General features: G+C 41.6%; 1 protein-coding gene across 2 annotated transcripts in view; it reads left to right on the plus strand.

Annotated features, from left to right (window-relative positions):
* The window catches only part of ATP2A2 (ATPase, Ca++ transporting, cardiac muscle, slow twitch 2), an 81,654-nt gene that overhangs the window by 40,983 nt on the left and 17,028 nt on the right, over positions 1-23,643 (plus strand). For both annotated transcript variants that reach the window (XM_011997857.1, XM_011997858.1), the window contains exons 5-10: positions 12,187-12,267; positions 15,577-15,662; positions 16,763-17,227; positions 21,528-21,616; positions 22,107-22,209; positions 23,243-23,374. In XM_011997857.1, the coding sequence (XP_011853247.1) occupies positions 12,187-12,267; positions 15,577-15,662; positions 16,763-17,227; positions 21,528-21,616; positions 22,107-22,209; positions 23,243-23,374 (956 nt within the window). The remainder of the gene's footprint in view (positions 1-12,186; positions 12,268-15,576; positions 15,663-16,762; positions 17,228-21,527; positions 21,617-22,106; positions 22,210-23,242; positions 23,375-23,643) is intronic.

A 23,643-nucleotide genomic window follows, 5' to 3' on the forward strand; every position in this document is an offset into this window, starting at 1 on the left:
GGACTATGTACATTAACCTTTGCAGAATTAGTTAATTGGAGTAATGTTTTAAGGAGCTTTCTTGCTCTAAAAGTGTGATTATATAGTATGTGGACTTTTTTTTCGCTTTTAGAAACCTGTTGGGATTGAAATTGATTGGCTTTAAACATTTAGCAAACATTAAATGCTCTTTAACACAAAATAGAGTATGCTGTAGAGCAGAGGAGTTGGCATACTATCTTTGTGGGTTGGTTGGTTTTTCGTTTGTTTATAGACACGAGATCTCACTGTGTCACTGAGTCTGGTCTTGAACTCCTGGCCTCAAGTGATCCTCCTGCCTTAGCCTGTAATCCCAGGACTTTGGCAGGCCAAGGCCGGTGGATCACGAGGTCAGGAGTTCAAGACCAGCCTGGCCAAGATGGTGAAACTCCCGTCTCTACTAAAAATACAAAAATTAGCCGGGTGCAGTGGCAGGCGCCCGTAATCCTAGCTACTTGGGAGGCTGAGGCAGGAGAATTGCTTGAACCCAGAGGGCGGAGGTTACAGTGAGCCGAGATCACACCACTGCATTCCAACCTGGGCGACAGAGCGAGACTCCATATCCAAAAAAAAAATGCTGGGATTATAGGTGTGAACTATAGCATCCAGCCAATATTTTGGGTTTTTTGGGCCACAACAATCTCTGTACCAAAGTCTTTTGTAAAATATGAAAATGAGATTTTTTTTTTTTAAGGGGGTGTTGGCCGGGTGCAGTGGCTTATCCCTGCAATCCTAGCATTTTGGGAGGCCGTGGCAGGAGGATCACTTGAGCCCAGGAGTTTGAGACCAGCCTGGGCAACATACTGAGACCTTGTCTCTACAAAAAAGTTTTAAAAACCTGCATAGTGAGGCTGGGCGCCATGGCTCGCGCCAGCACTTTGGGAGGCTGAGGCAGGAGGTTCACTTGAGCTCAGGAGTTTGAGACCAGCTTGGGCAACATGGAAAAAAATGAAAATTTGCTGGGCATGGTGGCGCATTCCTGTAGTCCTCTCTTCTCGGAAGGCTGAGGTGAGAGGATCACTTGAGCCTGGGAGGTCAAGGCTGCAGTGAGCTAAGATTGTGCCAGTACACTCCAGCCTGGGTAACAGAATGAGACCCTGTCTCAAAAAAAAAAATTAGCAAGATGTGGTGGTGTGTACCTGTAGTCTAGCTACTCAGGAGGCTGAGGTAGAGGAAGATGGCTTGACTCCAGGAGGCTGCAGTGAGCCGTGATCATCCCACTGCTCTCCAGCCTGGGTGACAGAGTAAAACCCTGTCCCCCAAAAAAAGGGTGGGGGGTGGGGAGCCTTAAGATTTCACACACTGCTTAGATCAGTGTTTCTCTAACTTCATGTGTGTAGGAATTACCTGGGGATTTTGTTAAAATGTATGTTTTGATTGGTTCAATCTGAAATGCGACCTGATTATTCTGCATTTCTAACACGCTCCCAGGTCAATAATTAGAGTAGCAAAGCTCTAGAGCAGATCTTAATCATTTCTAAATCACAGTCCCTTTGAGAATTAATGAAATTTATGGACTTTCTTCCCCAAAAACATATATTGAAAATCTTATGTGCAACTTCAGGAGGTTCATTTGTCCTCCTGCTTAGAAAGTCCACCTCAGGATTCTAGCTATTTGGTTTTAAAAACTGAAGTACAGGCCGGGCGTGGTCGCTCATGCCTGTAATCCCAGCACTTTAGGAGGCCAAGGCGGGCAGATCACTTGAGCCCAGGAGTTCGAGACCAGCCCAGCCAACATGGTGAAATCCCGTCTTCACTAAAAATACAAAAATTACCCAGGTGTGGTGGTGGGTGCCTGTAATCCCAGCTACTTGGGTGGCTGAGGCACGAGAATCGCTTGAACCCAGGAGATGGAAGCTGCAGTGAGCCAGGATTGCACGACTGCATTCCAGGACAGAGCGAGACTCTGTTTCAAAAGAAAAAAAAAGGAGAGAAATTGTTTCAGTTGTTCTGTAGATCCTGGAAGCCATACCTGTTTCCAAAGCCAAAGTGTAACTTACTAGTCTAGAAAATGGATAAGCAGAAGAGCAAAATGGTCTAAAACAAAAATCAGCATAGATGAATTAGAAGCAGAGAGTTTTTGAGTTTGAGAGCTCCTGAGCACTGTCAGAATAGCTAAGACATTAAGAACTGTGAGAAATGAGAGATCTCCTCAACCATCAGACCATGATAGGCCAGTTGATCTTGAAGCCTGACCTGGTTTTCATGGGGCTGGCATTTCCTTCCTGATTTCCTGTAATCACCTACTCTCCACTCCCCATGATTCAGTGGTAGTCACAGTACCAGGAAGTGCCAACCTTTTCATTCTTGCTACTGAGATGAAGATTTTGGACAAAGGAGAAGAAACCATGTGGTTTGGGAACCACCTTTCCTTTTTTTTTTTTTTTTTTTTTTTTTGAGACGGAATCGCTTTGTTACCCAGGCTGGAGTGCAGTGGCGTGATCTCGGCTCACTGCAAGTTCCGCCTCCTGGGTTCACGCCATTCTCCTGCCTCAGTCTCCCGAGTAGCTGGGACTACAGGTGCCCGCCACAATGCCCAGCTAATTTTTTGTATGTTTTAGTAGAGACGGAGTTTCACCATGTTAGCCAGGATGGTCTCGATCTCCTGACCTCATGATCCACCTGCCTCCGCCTCCCAGAGTGGTGAGATTACAGGAGTGAGCCACCGTGGCCGGCCATGGGAACCACCTTTCCTGAGCATTAACACTAGATGGCCAGATTTAACTATGACCAACTTTTATATTAAAAGATAATGGAACTTTTTTTTTTTTTTTGAGATAGAGACTCTTGTCACCCAGGCTGGAGTGCAGTGGCACAATCTCAGACCACTGGAACCTCCACCTCCTGGGTTCAAGTGATTCTCCTGCCTCAGCTTTCTCATTAGCTGGGATTATAGGTGTGCACCACCCCACCTGGCTATTTTGTATTTTTTAAAATAGAGATGGGGGTTCACCATGTTGGCCAGGCTGGTCTCAAACTCCTGACCTCAAGTGATCCACCCACCCTCAGCCTCCCAAAGTATTGGGGTTACAGGCATGAAAAACAAAGGGCTTTGTGGCCAGGTGCAGTGGCTTACACCTTGTAACCCCAGCACTTTGGGAGGCCGAGGCGGGCAGATCACCTGAGGTCGGGAGTTGGAGACTGGCCTGGCCAACATGGAGAAACCCTGTCTCTACTAAAAATACAAAATTAACTGGGCGTGGTGGTGCATGCCTGTAATCCCAACTACTCGGGAGGCTGAGGCAGGAGAATTCGCTTGAACCCAGGAGGCAGAGGTTGTGGTGAGCCGCTATCGTGCCATTGCACTCCAGCCTGGGCAGCAAGAGTGAAACTCTGTCTCAAAAAAAAAAAAGGTAAAACAAAGGGCTTGGCATTACCAGTGCCAGAAAAATACAAGATTGAGAGAATAGGAGGCAGAGGTTGCGGTGAGCCGCTATCGTGCCATTGCACTCCAGTCTGGGCAGCAAGAATGAAACTCTGTCTCAAAAAAAAAAAAGATAAAACAAAGGGCTTGGCATTACCAGTGCCAGAAAAATACAAGATTGAGAGAATGGGGAAATAGGAGAGACATAAACTTGGTGGGAGTATGTATTTGTATGCAAAAGTAAAAGATACGGGCAAAGATGTTAATCCTGTAACACTGTAAAAGGAAATGTTAGAAATAACTAGATAGCCATAAAAATGGAGGGTGATTCATTTAGTTCATGGTATGGGTGTGAAATACTGTGACCTTGAACAGGTACCTTTTAGTGCCTCATTTTCCTCATCTATAAACAGGGAGGGAGTAAAGATAATAGAGCCTTCCTTAGAGTTGTGAAGATTGAATTAGTAACCTATGAAGCTCTTCCAGCAGTACCTGGTCTAGAAATAGTCTCAAAATTTCACTGCTTATTGTTACTATACAGCCACTTTTTAAAATGAGACAGGTGTGTATAAATATAAAGGGTCTGATATTGTTTTAAAGACGTTTTAGTAAATGTTACACATAAAGAGATGTTCAGAAGATATACTGTTAACTATATATATATTTGTTGAAAGAAGGGAGGAGGAATGGTGTTTGACCTTTTAAGTGCACATTTTTCTTTCGTGATAAAAATCTCTGTTGGTTGGTAGGTAGGCGGGGGTACTCTAACATTGCTTAGTGCATGGTTGCCTCTGCAACATCTAATGAATTGGTTACCTTTCTACCCCTTATAACTCTAGTAACTGGAAACTTGCTGCTTAATGACCAATGTCATTTTTTTAGTCAGTTCATTATAAAGTACTCCTTATGAGCTAAAGTATATTTTGTCTGTTTTATATGTTAGCTTTTTAATTTGGGACCACATAGAAATCTTATTTATTACCAGTTTAGATCTGGAGGGGAGCTTATGAAACCTTATTTTAGGGGATGAGAAGACTAAAACTCAGAGTTTGTAACTTATCCAGGAGCATGTGGCAGTTTGTGGCAGTCCTAGGACTGTCAAATGTTAGCAGTATGTTGTGTCCTAAAATTTTTATTTTTGGCCGGGTGCAGTGGCTCACGCCTGTAATCCCAGCACCTTGGGAGGCCGAGGCAGGCAGATCACTTGAGGTTGGGAGTTTGAGACCAGCCTGGCCAACGTGGTGAGACCCCATCTCTACTAAAAATACAAAAATTAGCCGGCCACATTGGCGCATGCCTGTAGTCCCAGGTACTTGGGAGGGAGGCAGGAGAATTCCTTGAACCCGGGAGGCAGGGGTTGCAGTGAGCCGAGATCTTGCCACTGCATTCCAGCCTGGGCAACAGAGTGAGACTTCATCTCAAACAAACAAAATTAGCTGGGTGTGGGGGGGTGAGCATCTGTAATCCCAGCTACTCGCTAGGCTGAGGCAGGAAAATCACTTGAACCTGGGAGGTGGAGGTTACAGCCAGCCAAGACCATGCCACTGCACTTCAGCCTAGGCAGCAAAGCTAGTCTCCATCTCAAAAAGTAAAATAAAATAAAATGTTTATTTCCAAGTTAGTCTTAGCGTTTGTTTCAAACCTTTTATCATCTTGGTAGTTCTCTTTGGTACCCAGATTGAATGCAGTTATGTAAATGGAGTCTGGTTGTCATTCTAGACATTTTTTGTCTTCTGACAGTCTATGGAAACTTCTTTGGCAGCCTTAATTACTCTACCAGCTAAAATCACAGTCTTTCTCGAGTATTCTTCCCATCCCCCCATTCCTAAATTTCTAGACTTTTCCTGGCATGGATTATTTTGGTTTTAGTCTAACTGTAGAATTTAAACAACTACCATTATTGAACCTCATTTAGCTTAACCAAAGCTGTTATCTCTTTGGACCCTAATTTTTTATTGTTTCTAGCTTTGTGATGTTCTTCAGCTTGGTAATTAGAAGTCTTTTGATACATGTATACTAAAGGAAATATGTGTACCAAGTACTTTATTCACTGACAGATATTTTATTCGACACCCACTGTGTGCCAGGTATAGTGGTAGGGCTAGGAAATCAGTGGTGTCTGAGTGACTCTGCCTTTATGGAGCTTTTGGTTTTAGTGGGGAAGATTCATGAAAACCATGTGAGTGTAAGGAAAGGACAGGATGCTCTGTGGGCACACAGTGAGGGATGCCAGCCTAATCTGGGAGTTAGAGGAAAGCCTTACTATTTATGGGAGAAGTAAGGGTATGTGAAGGCCCAGAAACAAGTTAGAGGAACTGAAGAGCATAGTGTGTGATGCTCAGAGGGAGGTGAGAGGGTGAGAGGCAAACAGCACTTGGGTCGTGGAGGCTGTTATAAGCCCGGGTTGGGATGCCAAAGAAGCTGTTGAAAGATTTTAGAACAGGAGGAGATCACATTTGCCATTTTAAAGACAGTACTGTCTAAGAAACAGATTGGAAGCAAACCATAGTAGTATACTATGGTATTGTGTAATGTTCCTTCCCTGTTCACCGTGAGACCTGAAAGTAGTTTAAAGTAGTCAAGTAGAGCTTCTCAAATGAAGAATTTCATTCATTCTGCTAAACTACAAAATTTATGACTCAAATTGGAAACACAGTGAAAATGTTTGAGTCACAAATGTTAAAGTAGTTTAGGATAATTCTGTTATGGCTTGCTTTTCCTAGAAGCCATTTAGATTCAAAAACAATAGTGGTATTTAGAAGGTAATTTCTGGTCTTACATAGTGTTTTTCTTATAAAAGATTTTAATAACTCTGGTATTTGCCACACTAAATTAGGTTTTTTTAAATGCATAATACAATTGATTAGTAAAAAGAATTTTTTAAAAAAATAATGCTGGTTTTTGGTTTGTTTGTGTTTTTTTGAGATGGAGTCTCACAGTGTCACCCAGGCTGGAGTGCAGTGGCGCAATCTCAGCTCACTGCAACCTCAGCCTCCCGAGTAGCTACGATTATAGGCGCCAGCCACCATGCCAGGCTAATTTTTATATTTTTAGTAGAGACAGAGTTTCACCATGTTGGCCAGGCTGGTCTCAAACTTCTGACCTCAAGTGCTTCGTCCCCCTTGGCCTCCCAAAGTACTGGGATTACAGGCATGAGCCACCATGCCCGGCCTGAATAATGCGAGTTTTAACCATCAGTATTTATATTTGACATAAGTGGTACACAAAATGTTTAAGTATCATGGCTTATAAACACTTCTTGTAAGGTTAAAAGAACGCTTGCATTGAGTTCTAAAATGTGGCAAACTGATAATTTAATGAACTCTTACTTGCACTCTTGGTACCCCAACTTCAAGTATACTGTGAGGATTTTGTTCAGATTGGAAATCTTTATTGTAATAGCAAATTAAAGAGCTGTGGATTTTCAAGAGCTGAATTTGAAAGGTGTCAGGTGTTAAATGGAAGGTAATTCAGAGTTTATTCTTTTATTATACCTGCCTCTATCCAAAGAGTCAGAGAAAAACTTTTGAAAGAAAAAATTGCGGAGCATCCCTTTGGCAAGAGTGAGAATTTTCCACTACCACTTGCCCTAAGGGCATTGACATGCCTCACTGGGGAAATGTTACAGGATGTGATCATCGAAACAGCCTTGCCTGCTCTTCATGTACAAAATCCTTTGTCTGAAATTCACAGAAGCCTCTCCAGACAAAGGGAGATTGTTGTGTCTTCACTTTAAAAGTATTCAGTGGACCTTTACTTTCATGGATCTTTTAACTCTAAGAGAACCTGTTTTCCTAATAGAGTCAACCCTAAATTGACTCTAATATCAACAAAAGGAATATAACAGTCACACAGCAAGTTAAACAAAGGTTTTCATTAATTGAGCTTCCTTAGAGAAGGCTCCTTTTACTTCCTAGCCTGAGTTCCTGTGCATAAAATGAAGAGGACATTCATTGGTCAAGATGATGTGATGGTCCTTCTAGCTAAGAAAATACTAGAATATGGCAGGTTGGTTGGTTTGTTTTTGAGATGGAGTCCTCCACCCAGGCTGGAGTACAGTGGCGCAACTTCGGCTCACTGCAACTTTCGCCTCGGGGCTCAAGCGATTCTCCTGCTTCAGCCTCCCACGTAGCTGGGATTGCAGGCACCCACCACCACGCCTGGCTAATTTTTGTATTTTTACATTTTTAGTAGAGACAGGGTTTCACCATGTTGGCCAAGCTGGTCTCGAACCCCTGACCTCAGGTGATCTGCCTGTTTCAGCTTCCCAAAGTGCTGGGATTACGTTTCTTCAGTATCTTTCTACAAAGATCAGTTTCTAATAGAAGCCAATTAAACATAGAAACTCTAAGGTAGCACATTTCCCAAGTGTTGGGAGGCTTTGAAGCTTTTTAGCTTCGAGTTGGTGTGCCTGGTAGATGAGAAACAGCACAACAGAAAAGTGGTTCATAGGATCCATGACCCTAGTTACTGCATTTTTCTGTTGTATTAATTTTTCTAGTATATTTGTAGAATTTTTTAAAAAATATGGATTCTTAATTTTAAAATTAGCCTGGTGCAGTGGCACATACCAGTAGTCCTAGCTACTTGGGAGGCTGAGGTGGGAAGATCACTTGAGCCCAGGAGTTCAAGGCTGCAGTTCACCGTGATCACGTCAGTACACTCCAGCCTGGGTGACAGAGTGAGACCCTGTCTGTAAGAATAAAAAATGAAAAAAAAATGTGGATTCCTAGACCCCACTCCAAATGCATTTAATCATACTCTTAAAGAATCTGTAAAAGACCCCCAGAAAACTCTTCTTGTTGTTTCTAAATATTTAATTGCCACTTAATTAGAATGGAAGTTGTAAGATGGAAACATTCACAACAGCTGTGGTCAGTATTTAAGGGCTTCCCAGGCATTTGACAGTTGTTCCTCTGGCATTTGTTCCTCTAGCGTTGGCATTTAAGATGTTCCTCAGTATTTGGCCAACAGTTAAATGTGTATCAGTACAATTTCTGCACAGCAAAGAAACACCTTTCATATATTTTAGTAGACCCTTGGGGAAAGAGTACATGTTGGTTTCCTTATAATGCCAGTATAAATGTAATTTTTCATATACATAATATATAGTATATATTAATACTGAATATAATTTATTTATTTATTTTGAGATGGAGTCTCACTCTGTCGCCCAGGCTGGAGTACAGTGGCGCGATCTCAGCTCAATGTAAGCTCCGCCTCCCGGGTTCACACCATTCTCCTGCCTCAGACTCCCAAGTAGCTGGGACTACAGGTGCCCGCCACCACGCCCGGCTAATTTTTTTGTATTTTTAGTATAGACGTGGTTTCACACTGTTAGCCAGGATGGTCTCGATCTCCTGACTTCGTGATCCACCTGCCCCGGCCTCCCAAAGTGCTGGGATTACAGGCTTGAGCCACCGTGTAAGGCCTTACTGTATATAATAAATATATACTACACATACTGTATATTTATGCTATACAACCAATAGGTAAGACCTATAGTCCTGTACTTCCTGTTGGTCCTGTAGGTGTAACTATTAGTGTTAGGTAGGACCAATACTAAATATATATATAATAGTATATATGTACTATATTGTTAGATAACGATTGGATATCCCTAATCTGAAAAGCTTAAAGATCAGAAACTTTTTGAGCACCAACATATGATGCTCAAGGGAAATGCTTATTGGAGCATATCAGATTTTGGGCTTTTTGTTTAGAGATGTTCAATAGTAAGAATATAAATCAAACACTCCAAATTTCAATTTTAAAATTCTGGTTGCAAGCATTTTGGGTAAGGGATACTCAACCTGTAATATGTTGGCAGTGTTATCCGGGAAATTTAACCTTGGTATTTCTTGCCTGAAAAATACATTTTCTATTTATTTCAAATCCTCTGAGCTGCCGCTGAAACACAGCAAAATACATGCCAAAACATTGCTTTTGCATCCTCTTGTAGGTTGTACTCAATTTAAATATTAGATTTGTTGGTCTTTTAAAATTTGTCAAGTATATGAGAGTATGAGCTAGGGTTTATATATTGAATTGTTTAAATCTGTGTTTATCAGTTACAGTGCAGAAATAAAATAGTGTTTATAGATTGACGACCACTATCTCACATTGGACAGAAGTCTTCTACTACTCCATAGGATCATGACATTGACATAAATCAGATCCTCAGACACCAAATGAACATTTGGAAATAAATTTTCCATTTAGGGTCATAATATTCATCATTGCACTTGTCCTCTTTTTCAAACGTTTGAGGGCATGTAAGATCAGGTTAATCACGACGGGCAGAAATAGTGCGGTATAGGGCGTGTTAGCTGTTAAAGACCACTAAAGTTTAGAATATAGTTACTTTGTCGTCGTAAATTATCTGTTAGATGTACTCTCTTCAGTGTAGTTAGAGCAGAATTATATTAAAATGAAAGGTTCTCATTGATTCAGTCTGAATATTGCTGTTCATTGCATAAGCATTTCCAGCAGGAATTTCACCTTAGCTTATGTGTCCCTGCAGTCAAATGCAAGGGTGATCTTTGCCTCTTGAGATTATATATTGACAAACTCTGTGCCACCTTGTGACCACATTGCTTACTTAGGCTATAGGGTTGTTTCTATGCACTCAGATTTAAAAAATAAATCATATTCTCCCAGAACTTAAGCTCTGAAGTGGAGAAAAATCAGAACTAATTTGAAGGTTTAAGAAGTTCAATGTTGGCCGGGTGTGGTGGCTCACACCTGTAATCTCAGCACTTTGAGGGGCCAAGGCAGGTGGATTGCCTGAGGTCAGGAGTTTGAGACCAGCCTGGCTAACGTAGTAAAACCCTGTCTCTACTGAAAATACAAAAATTAGGCCAGGTGTGGTGGCACACGCCTGTAGTCCCAGCTACTCAGGAGGATGAGGCAAGGGAATTGCTTGAACCCGGGAGGTGGAGGTTGCAGTGAGCCGAGATCATGCCACTGCACTCCAGCCTGGGCGACAGAGCAAGACTGTCTCTGAAAAGAAAATAAAGAATAAGAAGTTCAGTGTTTACTTCCTGGACAGGAGTGTTATTTTGCCATTTTGTATATGACTGGTAACATGCAATTCAGTATGGAGAGTAAGTCTGAAAAATGATTTGACTTAAAAATGCCATCTGCAAGTATGGGAGAATTTGCTTATCTAATTTGTAGCTGCCCTTGCATAAGACTTAGAAAACCACATTAATTATCTTTCAGAAAATCACAGACAGCTGTTTTGTTGTTATTGTTGTTTTGAGACATAGTCTCGCTCTGTCTCCAAAGCTAGAATGCAGTGGTGTGAACTCGGCTCACTGCAACCGTCTGAGTAGCTGAGACTACAGGCACACCACCACTCCTCCCGGCTAATTTTTTATATTTTTAGTAGAGATGGGTTCTTGCCATGTTGGCCAGGCTGGTCTCGAACTCCTGGCCTCAAGTGATCCTCCTGCCTCAGCCTCCCAAAGTGTTGGGATTAGTGGACAGCTGTTTTATGTCCAGCTGCTTCGTGTGATTGTGCACTCATTCAGCAATATTTGAATACCAGCAGAGGGCTGGGCACTATTCTCAAGGTGCATGGCTTTATCTGTTACTTGGGCTATGTTGTGGCATTTCACTTGATACACATCAAGGAAAGGGGCTGAGATTTGGGCCCTTTTAGAGCTATTAAAGGAACTTGTTGGCCTAGGAAAGAAGACTCAGTTGACTTAAAGATCTTCAGGTTATGCATGAGGTTTATTATTCATTTAATTGATATTTCTTTTTCTTTTTTTTTCTTTTTTTTTTTAATGAGAGGGAGTCTCGCTCTGTTGCCCAGGCTGGAGTGCAGTGGCGCGATCTCAGCTCACTGCAAGCTCTGCCTCCCGGGTTCACACCATTCTCCTGCCTCAGCCTCCCATTAATTGATATTTCAAAAGGTATCAAAGGATATATGCCCCAGCTGCCCAGTGTTACTAGTTTGCTACACCTTCCCAGAGGTGTTTCTTTATACCTTTGGAAGTTGTCATTTTAGTATGATTAATTACGTGTTATACGAGCATATCAAAGGGTTTGAAACAGTGAAAGAGCTAAGACCAACTTGGAAATAAACATCTTATTTTATATTGCTTTTTGAGATGGAGAGTAGCTTTGTTGCCCAGGCGATGTGCACCTGTAGTCCTTCTGCTTGGGAAGCTGAAGTGGGAGGTCAAGGGTGCGGTGAGCTGCGATTGCCCCACTGATCTCTACATCCTGGGTGACAGAGCAAGACCCTGTCTTTTAAAAAAAAAAAAAAAAAAAAAAAAGTGTTAGTGTATAGTTTGATTTTGCATTTGCCATGTGTTTCGTTGAGTATCTTTTTTAAAGGGGGCCATTTGCTTCCTGTTCGCAATAATTTAGCCTTTTTGATGGAATGAATCATGGCATACACAACTTTATTCTCTTTGCTGTGCCTTGTATATATGTAGTAAACCTAAGAAAATATGTTACTTCTTATTGCTAACTAGGAAAGTATTCTTTAAAGTGAAAGCTTAAAGGCCTCTCTGAAGATACAGAGCAAAACTTGTTAGAATAATGTATGTAGTTAGGTTTCCTTAAGCCTCATTCTCTTCCTTCCTAATTCAAATCTTGAATCCATCTAAAGCTTTTTATTACCCCAAGAAAGGTTGATCACATTGCTTGCTTTAACAGAATTTTATGTATTTGTATTATATGCAGATCATTTATTATCTTTAAAAATTGATTTGGAGACAAATTCATCTTTAGATAACATAGTTGTAAAAGTTGCTCATTTCAGCTGCCTTTTTTTTTCTCCTGATTAGTTGGTGACAAAGTTCCTGCTGATATAAGGTTAACTTCCATCAAATCTACCACACTAAGAGTTGACCAGTCGATTCTCACAGGTAAATATGATGTATTAGGTCATTGAATTTCTGAAGACCTTCTCATGTCCCATGCCAATAGAGTTGGCTCTTGCCTCACTGTCCCTTTATGGTATCCCATCTTAATCCTCTCTAAGATACTTATTTTGTCTCGCTCCGTTGCCCAGGCTGGAGTGCAGTGGCGTGATTGCGGCTCACTGCAACCTCCACCTCTCAGGTTCAGGATGTTCTCCAGTCTCAGCCTCCTGAGTAGCTGGAACTACAGGCTCCTGCCACCATGCCCAGCTAATTTTTGTATTTTTAGTAGAGACAGGGTTTCACCTTGTTGGTCAGGCTAGTCTTGAACTCCTGACCTCAGGTGATCCACCTGCCTCAGCCTTCCAAAGTGCTGGGATTTCAGGTGTGAACCACTGCACCTGGCTGCCAATATGGTTTTAAAGGCATGATTTAAAAACAAAATAAAATGGCTGGGCACGGTGGCTCACGCTTGTAATTCCAACACTTTGGGAGACTGAAGCGGGCAGATGGCTTGAGCCCAGGAGTTAAAGACCGGCCTGGGCAGCATGGCAAAAGCCCATATCTACAAAAAATACAAAAATTAGCCAGGCCTGTAATCCCAGCTAGTCAGGAGGCTGGGTGAAAAGATCACTTGTGCCCGAGTCAAGGCTACAGTGAGCCACGCTTATGCCTCTGCACTCCGGCCTGGGCAACAGAGCAAGACTCTGTCTCCAAAAAAAAAAAAAAAAGTTGTAATTTGTTCATTACCATTGGTAATAATCTTAAGGTTGAATTGTCTGTTTTGTGGAAAGCAAATTACTTATTCGATGTCCTTTTTCCAGGCAACAAAAATAGACTCCAGTACTGTAATTTTTTTCATTGGAGGAGTGCTAATGTTGCGTCCGTCTTTACAATATCCAGATACACAGTTAACAAAAGTTAGCCCCATAAGAGATGAAAGTTGTACTACCTGGAATTTGCATAATTGTTTGAAACATTTTCCCATTTTTGTGTGATAAAAGTACAGTCTAGGGTGGAGGGTTCATATTAACTGGAAGTAAGTTTATCAGAAGAATTAACTTTAAATACAATGCTAACTTGGATTAAATAGTAAATATGAAGTCTAAAGGCTCTCAAGATTTATCTGATTATCGGTTTTGAAAAACAACTAATGTCGTGGAGACAGTGATGTGAGTAACCTGGGCTCTATTTTTTTTTGGTATTGTTTCTTTATAAATAGCTTACTTATTAAAACTCTCATTAGCAACAACAAACTGGAGGCCAGTTAAGCCATAAAATGTTGGGGAAATGGTTGGGTTATATTTGTGAAATTCTCATAGTGTGCCCTAAAGACATAGTTGCCATTTAAAAACTTTTTTTTTGAGACGGAGTCTCGCTCTGTTGCCCAGGCTGTAGTGTAGTGTCACGATCTCGGCTCACTGCAGTCTCTGCCTCCTGGATTCAAGCTATTCTCCTGCCTCAGCCACCTGAGTGTCTGGGATTACAGGCGTGCGCCACCACGCCTAGCTAATTTTTGTATTTTTAGTAGGGACAGGGTTTCACTGTGTTGGTCAGGCTGGTCTCGAACTCCTGATCTTAATGATCCGCCCGCCTTGGCCTCCCAAAGTGCTGGGATTACAGGCATTTAAAAACTTTTTAGGCTGGGCACGATGGCTCATGCTTGTAATTTCAGGACTTTGGGACGGTGAGGCAGTAGGATCACTTGTGGCCAAGCGTTTGAGAGAGCAGTTATAGTCTCTATAATGAAAACCTTTTTTTTTTTTTTTTAAATTAAGACTGAGTTGTACTCTGTCGCCCAGTGGCGCGATCTCAGCACAGTGCAACCTCTGCTTCTGGGGTTCAAGTAATTCTCACGCCTTAGCCTCCCTAGTAGCTGGAATTATAGGCACACACCACCGCACCTGGCTAATTGTATTTTTAGTAGAGATAGGGTTTTGCCCTGTTGGCCAGGCTGGTCTTTACCTCCTGACCTGAAGTGATCTGCCCGCCTCAACCTCCCAAAGTGCTGGGATTACAGACATAAGTGATCACACCCAGCCTATAATAAAAAACTTTAAAAGTTAAAAAAAAAATTTTTGAACTTCATAGAGGTTCTCGAATATTTTCTTTTGTTAAGTAATCATAATGTAGTTTTTGGCTAACTTGTGGAATCAATTTTTTTGGTCAAATATTGAGAGTGAAGTTTGCTACCTGTGACTTATTTAGAGACATATTTTACTCAGATTGACCCTAATTGTATATCTGTGACGTGATTTTTAAATTGAAATCAGCCGGGCATGGTAGCGCATGCCTGTAATCCTAGCACTTTGGGAGGCGGATGTGGGTAGATCACCTGAGGTCAGGAGTTTGAGACCAACCTGGCCAACATAGCAAAACCCGTCCCTACTGAAAATACAAAAATTAGCCGGGCATGGTGGCACATGCCTGTAATCCCAGCTACTCAGGAGGCTGAGGCTGGAGAATTGCCCAGGAGGCAGAGGTTTCAGTAAGCCGAGATTGTGCCACTGGACTCCAGCCTGGGCAACAAAGCAAGACTCTATCTCAAAAAAAAAAAAAAAAAAGAAGTAGTTCTTTATTTACCGTGTGATCTTTCCAGTACACTTGCTAATTGCTACTTCAGAGTATAGCCAGATGTGGTGGCCCACACCTGTAATTCCAGCACTTTGGGGAGGCCAAGATGAGCAAATTGTTTGAATCCACGAGTTGGAGACCACCCTGGGCAACAGAGTAAAACCCCGTCTCTCCAAAAAAATACCAAACAATTAACCTGGCATGGTATTGGGTGCCCTTCTATTCAGGAAGCCACGTTGGGAAGATGGCTTGAGCCCGGGAAGTTGAGCCTGTAGTGAGTTGTGATTGTGCCATTGCATTCCAGCCTGAGTGATAGAGCAAGACCCCTGTCTCGGGGGGTGGGGGGAAAGAAGTATCAGTATATATGTTAAAGTATTTATTAAAGTATACAACAAATATGTAAATAATACAGTCACAGTATCAGAGTATAAAATGATTACCGAAAAATGAATTAATTTGAATAGTTACTCCAGAAAATAAAGGTAATCAGTGAGGATTCTACTTGAAAATTCACTTTTTTATTTTGGAATTGTGTTGATTTTTATCCTGACACCCTTTGGTCTGGTATTAATTTCCATTACTAAATTTTCCCAGCTTACCTCCTTTGGATGAATTTGGCCTTTTGCCCCTTTTCTCACACTGACATTATCCCAAGAGTGGTAATGGGTGGGCATGAATGAGAGTCTGGGTTCTTGGTGTGGGTCGCAGAGATCTGTTTTTTCTGTCTCACAACCCCCTTAGGTGAGTCTGTCTCTGTCATCAAGCACACTGACCCCGTCCCTGACCCACGAGCTGTCAACCAAGATAAAAAGAACATGCTGTTTTCTGTAAGTACTTTATGAAATGTGTTTTTAATTAGAGACATTTCTAAAGCCTCATGGTCCACAAATGTTACGTTTTTCACTGCCAACCATCACTGGCTATCATTCTAAAGGATAATCACACTTTTCATGGTCAGTCTTAGCTGTCAGAATATGGCAGTAACATAATGTGTGAGTTAGATGTCTTTTAGTTGGCAAGTTTTGGGGGACCAAAAAAAAAAAAAAGACCAGCTCAAACATCTTCCAACTCTTACTTGCAAACATAGTTGAAAAGTAGATTTGTTTGGAAAAGCCTTAGCCAATAAAAGGGTATTTTCAAAATTATGTAGATGACAGCTGCTATTTGTATGTGGTTCACGATAAGAAGGTGTGTGTTTAGAGAGAGAGAAAGCAAATGTGGCAAACAATACTGGTGAGTCTAAGTGCAAAGTATATGAATGTTCATTTTACTATTTCAGTTTTTCTGTTGATGTGAAAAATTTTTTGAAGAGTGAGGAAATGCATGGATTTTTGGTTTGGAATCTGTAATGATTTTAAGTTGGGGACATTTGTGGGTTTGTATGAGAGCCGGACTACTACCCATAGTAAGTAAATAGAGTTACCCTGAAAATAATGAAGCCATGTCCTTCTCTTATAACACTAGAAATGAAAATGACGTAGGAGAGACTGCTCGCACTTAATTTCATTGGTTTTTGGATGCTGGCACATGATTAGGGGTTCTCAAGATAGCCCATGGGGCTAGTTGCCTTTCCTATTACAGTGAGAAAAGTAGGGGCCTTGAGTTGTTGGAGCCAGAGGTGGAGAATGCTTAGAGTTGAACTATACGAGTTTGAAAAATTGGGAACACAGAAGGGTTAGAGCACTGCTTGAAGATGGTCTGCAAATAGAAATCTAGGTGGGTCATTACAGAGCTGCCTGGTATAAGTAAGTACCACATGGAGCATTGCCTGTTGTCACAGTTGTATGGCTGATTGCTTGAACAGTAGCCAGTGGAAGGCCTAGTAGAATGTGTTGAGAATCTGGGTGCCCTAGTCAAAAATCCAGTGTCAGTATTTAAGTTGGGATGTGGTATTCATCTTGTGACAAGTTCTCTACTTCTGTCCTAGGGTACAAACATTGCTGCTGGGAAAGCTATGGGAGTGGTGGTAGCAACTGGAGTTAACACTGAAATTGGCAAGATCCGGGATGAAATGGTGGCAACAGAACAGGAGAGAACACCGCTTCAGCAAAAACTAGATGAATTTGGGGAACAGCTTTCCAAAGTCATCTCCCTTATTTGCATTGCAGTCTGGATCATAAATATCGGTCACTTCAATGACCCAGTTCATGGAGGGTCCTGGATCAGAGGTGCTATTTACTACTTTAAAATTGCAGTGGCCCTGGCTGTAGCAGCCATTCCTGAAGGTCTGCCTGCAGTCATCACCACCTGCCTGGCTCTTGGAACTCGCAGAATGGCAAAGAAAAATGCTATTGTTCGAAGCCTCCCGTCTGTGGAAACCCTTGGTTGTACTTCTGTTATCTGCTCGGACAAGACTGGTACACTTACAACAAACCAGATGTCAGTCTGCAGGGTAAGAGGAGTAGTTTAGAATATTCCCTGTGGTGGTTCTTTGTTCATCCTACCAATATGCCTTCATGCCATCAAAACTTTTGATTTGTAATTTCATACCTTTCTGTGGGCTGTATGTATAGCCTGAGCTTAATTTCTAATATTTGAGAGGATCTAATCTTTAATTCCTAAAACTGTTTCATGAAATACAGGACATCTGCATGGCTGATGTACTTGTATTAGATGTAAGAGAATTAGAGAAATTATATTTTCCTTTAATTAAAAAAAAAGACTGGGCGCGGTGGCTCACGCCTGTAATCCCAGCACTTTGAGAGGCCAAGGCAGATGGATCACCTGAGGTCAGGAGTTTGAGACCAACCTGACTAATATGGTGAAACCCCATCTCTACAAAAAAGACAAAAATTAGCTGGGTGTGGTGGCATGCACCTGTAGTCCCAGCTACTCAGGAGGCTGAAGCAGGAGAATTGCTTGAACCTGGGCGGCAGAGGTTGCAGTGAGCCAAGATCATGCCACTGCACTCAATCCTGGGCGACAAGCAAGACTCCCTCTCAAAGAAAAGAAAAAAGACACACAGCTGTGACTCACTTGTAGCCTCAACCTCCCAGGCTCAAGTCCTCCCACCCCAGCCTTGCAAGTAGCTGCAACCACAAGTGCATGACACCATGCCCCACTATTTATTTTATTTTATGTTTTTTTGTAGAGATAGGTTCTCACTATGTCACCAGGCTGGTCTTGAATTCCTGGGCTCAAGTGATCCTCCTGCCTTGGCCTCCCAAAGAGCTGGAATTACAAGCATGAGCCACCACACTCAGCCTCCTTTGTTATTTTCCTGATCCTCTGTCTCTAGGTGTATGTTAACAGACAAGTTCTAGAGAAAGCTGCTAGTTAACCTCTCTACCTGAAGTCCTAGTTGGTTTTTCTATCACATGTTGAATGAAGCATGCTTTTTCCTAAAAAGTAGATACAGTCATCTCTCAGTATTCACTGGAGATTGGTTCCAGGACCTCCCTCAGATTCCAAACTCTGCAGATGCTCAAGTCTCTGAAATGAGATGCTTCAGTACTTGCATATAACCTTGTTCATCCTCCTGTATACTTGAAATCATCTCCAGATTACTTAAAATACCTAACATAATATTATAAATGATATGTAAATAGTTAAACTGTGTTGTTTAGGAAATAATGACGAAAAAATTGTACATGTCCAGTATAGACGCAGTTATTTTTCTATCTGCTGTTTAGTTGACAGTGGATGTGGAACCCACAGATACAGAGGGCTGACTAAAATTGCTTTTAACTTGCTTTATTGTGTGTATTCATCATATATACATATATGTATATATAGTTTGTTTTCGTTTTGTTTTGTCTTGAGACAGAGTTTCACTCTTATTGCCCAGGCTGTAGTGTGATGGCCCAATCTCAGCTCACTACAACCTCTGCCTTCTGTGTTCAAACAATTCTCCTGCTTCAGCCTCCTGAGTAGCTGGGATTACAGGCATGTGCCCCCCATGCCTGGCTAAGTTTCTGTATTTTTGTAGAGATAGGGTTTCTCCATGTTGGTCAGGCTGGTCTCAAACTCCCGACCTCAAGTGATCCATCCGCCTCCTCGGCCTCCCAAAGTGCTGGGATTATAGGCGTGAGTCCCCTCGCCTGGCCATCGTATATTTTTTGACCACCCTTGGATAAAATAAATGATTTAAACCTGCTGTTAGAAAAGTAACAACTGAATAAATGCAATAATTATACAGCTGAATTATAGGGAAACCTCATATAATATGAGCATTTAATAGCACAGTGTTATGTTTTCTTAGAATGGGCTTGTTAAATAATGCTTCTGTATGATATTGAAAGGATGTAGTTATCTTGGCCTTATCGTCAGGTTTTAGATAATTATTTTTAACATCGGAAATTGTTTTATAATCAGTGAAGCCCTGTGAATTTTTATCTTGCCAATTTTAAGTTCATGATGATTTTTTAGATACAGGTTCTCCCTCCCCCGCAAGCTCCTTGTGAGTCTAAACCCACAGTTAGAATTGACAGAACTGGGGTATTCCAACTTTCAAAGTGAAAAGCTTCTAGGTTTGTCTTAGGTTTCTCCAGGATATTAAGGTGTTTGACTGAGCTACTTAAGTTCTTACTTTTTGGAACCAAAAGGTTGGATGAATTGGCTAAAAGTCAGGTTTATCATACTGGTTGTTTCAGGAAGAGAAAGGGAATTTTCTTATTTACTATTTTGTGTCTCACTTAGCCTGAAAGCGTTAATTCCTCAGAATAGTCTTTATGTCCATGAAAGTAAGCCATGTATAAAACTGTAATTTTTAAAATGTCAGTTTCCCAGTTCATTATAAAAATTTTTTTGTTCTATTCTCCCTTGAATGACTTGACTTAAAATGTTTTAATAAAGAAAAAGCTTGCCTGTTCTGAGTGAAGCTTTACCTCACAACAGAAAGCTGGTGCTAATTGGTATTCTGCAGGAGGCTTCTTGCAGTGGGTATTGCATAACTGTCCTTGACTTAGGAAGATTTTCATCCTGCATATCCTAAATGGTTGACTTGCTCACAGTCAAAAATGTCTTAAGTACATTTAGATTTAGCTCATGTAGATTCAAATTCTGAATGTCTTTTAGAATATTTTGGGCTTTGGTATAGACTCAGAGAATTTCACATTTTTGGCTGGGCGCGGTGGTTCACACCTGTAATTTCAGCACTTTGGGAGGCCGAGGCGGGTGGATCACCTGAGGTCAGGAGTTGGAGACCAGCCTGACCAACAGGGAAACCTTGTTTCCACTAATACTACAAAAATTAGCTAGCCGTGGTCGCAGGTGCCTATAATTTCAGCTATTGGGGGGCTGAGGCAGGAGAATCACTTGAACCTGGGAGGTGGAGGTTGCAGTGAGCCAAGTCATGCCATTGCACTCCATCCAGCCTAGGCGACAGAGCGAAACTCCGCCTCAAAAAAAGAGTTATTTTAAAATAAAGATTAATTTCCTTATTGAATGCAAGATAAATTGCTCTGAAATGATGTTCACAACATAGCTTTTTGGTGGTGGTGGTGGTGGTGGTGTTAAGGAGTTTCACTCTGTCGCCCAGGCTGGAGTGCAGTGGCGCAATCTCAGCTCACTGCACCCTCCGCCTCCCGGGTTCAAGCACCTCTCTGCCTCAACCTCCCGAGTAGCTGGGATTACAGGTGCCCACCACCACGCCCGGCTAATTTGTTGTATTTTTAGTAGAGGGGGTTTCACCATCTTTGCCAGGCTGATCTTGAGCTCCTGACCTCGTGATCCACCCACCTTGGCCTCCCAAAGTGCTGAGATTACAGGCGTGAGCCACCACGCCCGGCTCAACATGGCCTTTTTAACTTGAGTTTTACATTTTTAAAATTCCCCTTAGAGAATGATTTGATCAGATTATTAATTGCTCATATTTCAGAGAAAGCATGAGAAACTATAGTTTTGACATCACTTTCTGTAATTTTTTCTTTTTAGAGGAGGTTTTAAAACTTTTCATTTGCAAAGAAAACACAAGCCTAAATCTTACTTTTCCAAACTGGGCTTCTGAATTATAATTTGTGATTGCAAATCAAGCAGTGGAAAAATTATCTTTAAGAAAATAGCTTATGTCGCTTTAAAAAATAAAATTAATCCTTTCCTAAGCATGCTTCCATCTGTATTGTCTAGGGAACATCAGTTCATTCAGCTCTGCGGGCTCCTTACTGTATACATATAGTTATGCAGCTTCATAGAACATGAGCTATTGCCACAATAAAAATAAGTGGGAAGGAGCAGAGAAGCAGTTTGTCTTATTTTACTCGGGAAATGTTTATGCAACTCTGAAATGTGAGTTTATTTTTCCCAAGCTTTTGTGCTTAGCTCTAAGGCAGGACTGCCTAATACCACTCTCAAAGCCAGCCATTTGAAATCTGGAGTTCTGAGCAATCTAAAGAGTAACTTGTCTCTGGAACTGACCTTTTTGCTGACCGGTAGTCCTCATAACTTGGGTTTTGTGTGGGTTGTTTTGTCTTTGGTGCCACTGCTGCTCATTCATTCAGCACCTCAGTGATGCTGTTTTTCATACTGTTTGATTGGTCGGGGGTGTGATGGGTGAGGCAGTCTAATATAATTAAGCTAGTTAGAGTAAGGGACAGTACTGCTGATGCTGAGTGAGCCTCAGTGAGTTTTATTAAAGTTGTTTTTGTAAATGAAAAAGGTTGTTTGCCTTTGTCTTAAGCTAACAAAGGTAGTTTATTTGTGTAGTATTTCTTTAAAATCCCTTTTAAATACTGTGATGCCCTCTACCCCTACAGATGTTCATTCTGGACAGAGTGGAAGGTGATACTTGTTCCCTTAATGAATTTACCATAACTGGATCAACTTATGCACCTATTGGAGAAGTGTGAGTAACCCTCCTCCTCATTTAAAGGATCCCGTGTGGCAGTTTAGTATTTGTGTCGATTTGCAGCATGTCTACAAAGTTAAGACAGCTTTCTGAATGTGGCTCAAGACAACACTTATTACTAAAGTAGTAAATGTTTTTAAAACAGAAACGTTGAAAGATGAAACAAAGGGTATAATCCACTCATCTTTTTGCATCTTCTGGGCTCCAAACTTTCAAGAGGGATCTGTGTTTGTTATTCGCTGATGCCAGTGGTGGAAGAATTGAATTGACTAAGAATTTCTGGTCTTTTTACTGATTGATTTCTGATATCAGAGATGCATTCTCTCTTTTGTTTTTGTCTAATATTGGCTCTGGCATCAGATTCTTTGGAATTTTTTCCAGTATATTGTCCCAAAAATTCTGTTTTCATTATTAAACAATTGGGGGGCGGGGGGGAATCAATAGCGGCAACCACACCCTGCTCTAAGAGTGTTTTCTCTTTGGGCAGGCATAAAGATGATAAACCAGTGAAATGTCACCAGTATGATGGGCTGGTAGAATTAGCAACAATTTGTGCTCTTTGTAATGACTCTGCTTTGGATTACAATGAGGTAAGTCTCTTCATAAATTAGAAGAAATGGCTGTTCCTAGTTCAGGGGTGGGGTGGGTGGAATGAAAGTCTAGCCTTCCTTCCTCCCTTTCGAAAGTCACGGGTGCCTGATTTTGTTTCCCCTTTCCATTCAGGACCTTATGGCAGGGCCAGCATGACCTCACCAAAGAAAGCTGAGAGCCTTTCACATATCCTCTGTGACTGAGCATTGCAGTTAGTTAACTAAAAGTTGTGGTATTATGTGATGTTCTTATCTGTTGATAGCATACTTACTATAAATGAATAAAACCCAGGATAGAAAATGCTGTCCTGAAAGCAAAGGGTATGTTTCTGTCTCAAAGGCAAGCCAGTCCCTGTCAGAGACAGAATGTGAACTCTTCAGAATGATAAGCAGTGACATGGAATTACATTATTATGTGAAGGCGCTCTTTGAATTAATAGTGTGATCAGTGGCTTCTTATGTTTGGGTGAAATAATAAATACTGTGATTGATGTCATCTTATGTTTAAGGGAAATGAAAAACCTACTTATTAGAGTAAGATCACATGCATACCTGTACTTTGAGTATGTTTTTAATTATCTAGGTTACCTGTTCCAGAGAAGGATAAAAATGGCCTTACAATAATGTTGTAATAGGGCCGGGCGCGGTGGCTCACGCCTGTAATCCCAGCACTTTGGGAGGCTGAGTTGGGCGGATCACGAGGTCAGGAGATCGAGACCATCCTGGCTAACACGGTGAAACCCCATCTCTACTAAAAATACAAAAAATCAGCCGGGCGTGGTGGCGGGCACCTGTAGTCCCAGCTACTTGGGAGGCTGAGGCGGGAGAATGGCATGAACCAGGGAGGCGGAGCTTGCAGTGAGCCGAGGTCGCGCCACTGCACTCCAGCCTGGGTGACTGAGCGAGACTCCGTCTCAAAAAAAAAAAGTTGTAATAGAGGGCAGATTGTGCTTTTGTGGAAAAAAATATTAAAGAGAAATTTATCTATGTACTTCTCCCTTGTTTCTACTTTCTGTGCCTTTAACCAATACAGGCAAAGGGTGTATATGAGAAAGTTGGAGAAGCTACAGAGACTGCTCTCACTTGCCTAGTAGAGAAGATGAATGTATTTGATACCGAATTGAAGGGTCTTTCTAAAATAGAACGTGCAAATGCCTGCAACTCAGTAAGTATTTGAGCCTAGTTTATTGTTCATGCTGCTTATCAGTCGTACTATATACACTTAGTGTCTGCACTGTCCTACTCTCTTAGAAAACTGATTATACCTTATCTCCTCAAACTTACAATATTTCCTTCCCCATATTCCCTCTCACATAAGATGCTCTTCCTGGGTATTTGACAAGAAAATAAAAGCAATGAATAGCTAATTTCCGTGAGCGACCATCTGTGCCCACAGGGGCTGCCTTCTCCCATAGTGCTGTGAACAGTGTTCTT

Source organism: Mandrillus leucophaeus, unplaced genomic scaffold, assembly GCF_000951045.1.
Source record: "Mandrillus leucophaeus isolate KB7577 unplaced genomic scaffold, Mleu.le_1.0 Scaffold55, whole genome shotgun sequence".
Lineage (NCBI taxonomy): Eukaryota > Metazoa > Chordata > Mammalia > Primates > Cercopithecidae > Mandrillus > Mandrillus leucophaeus.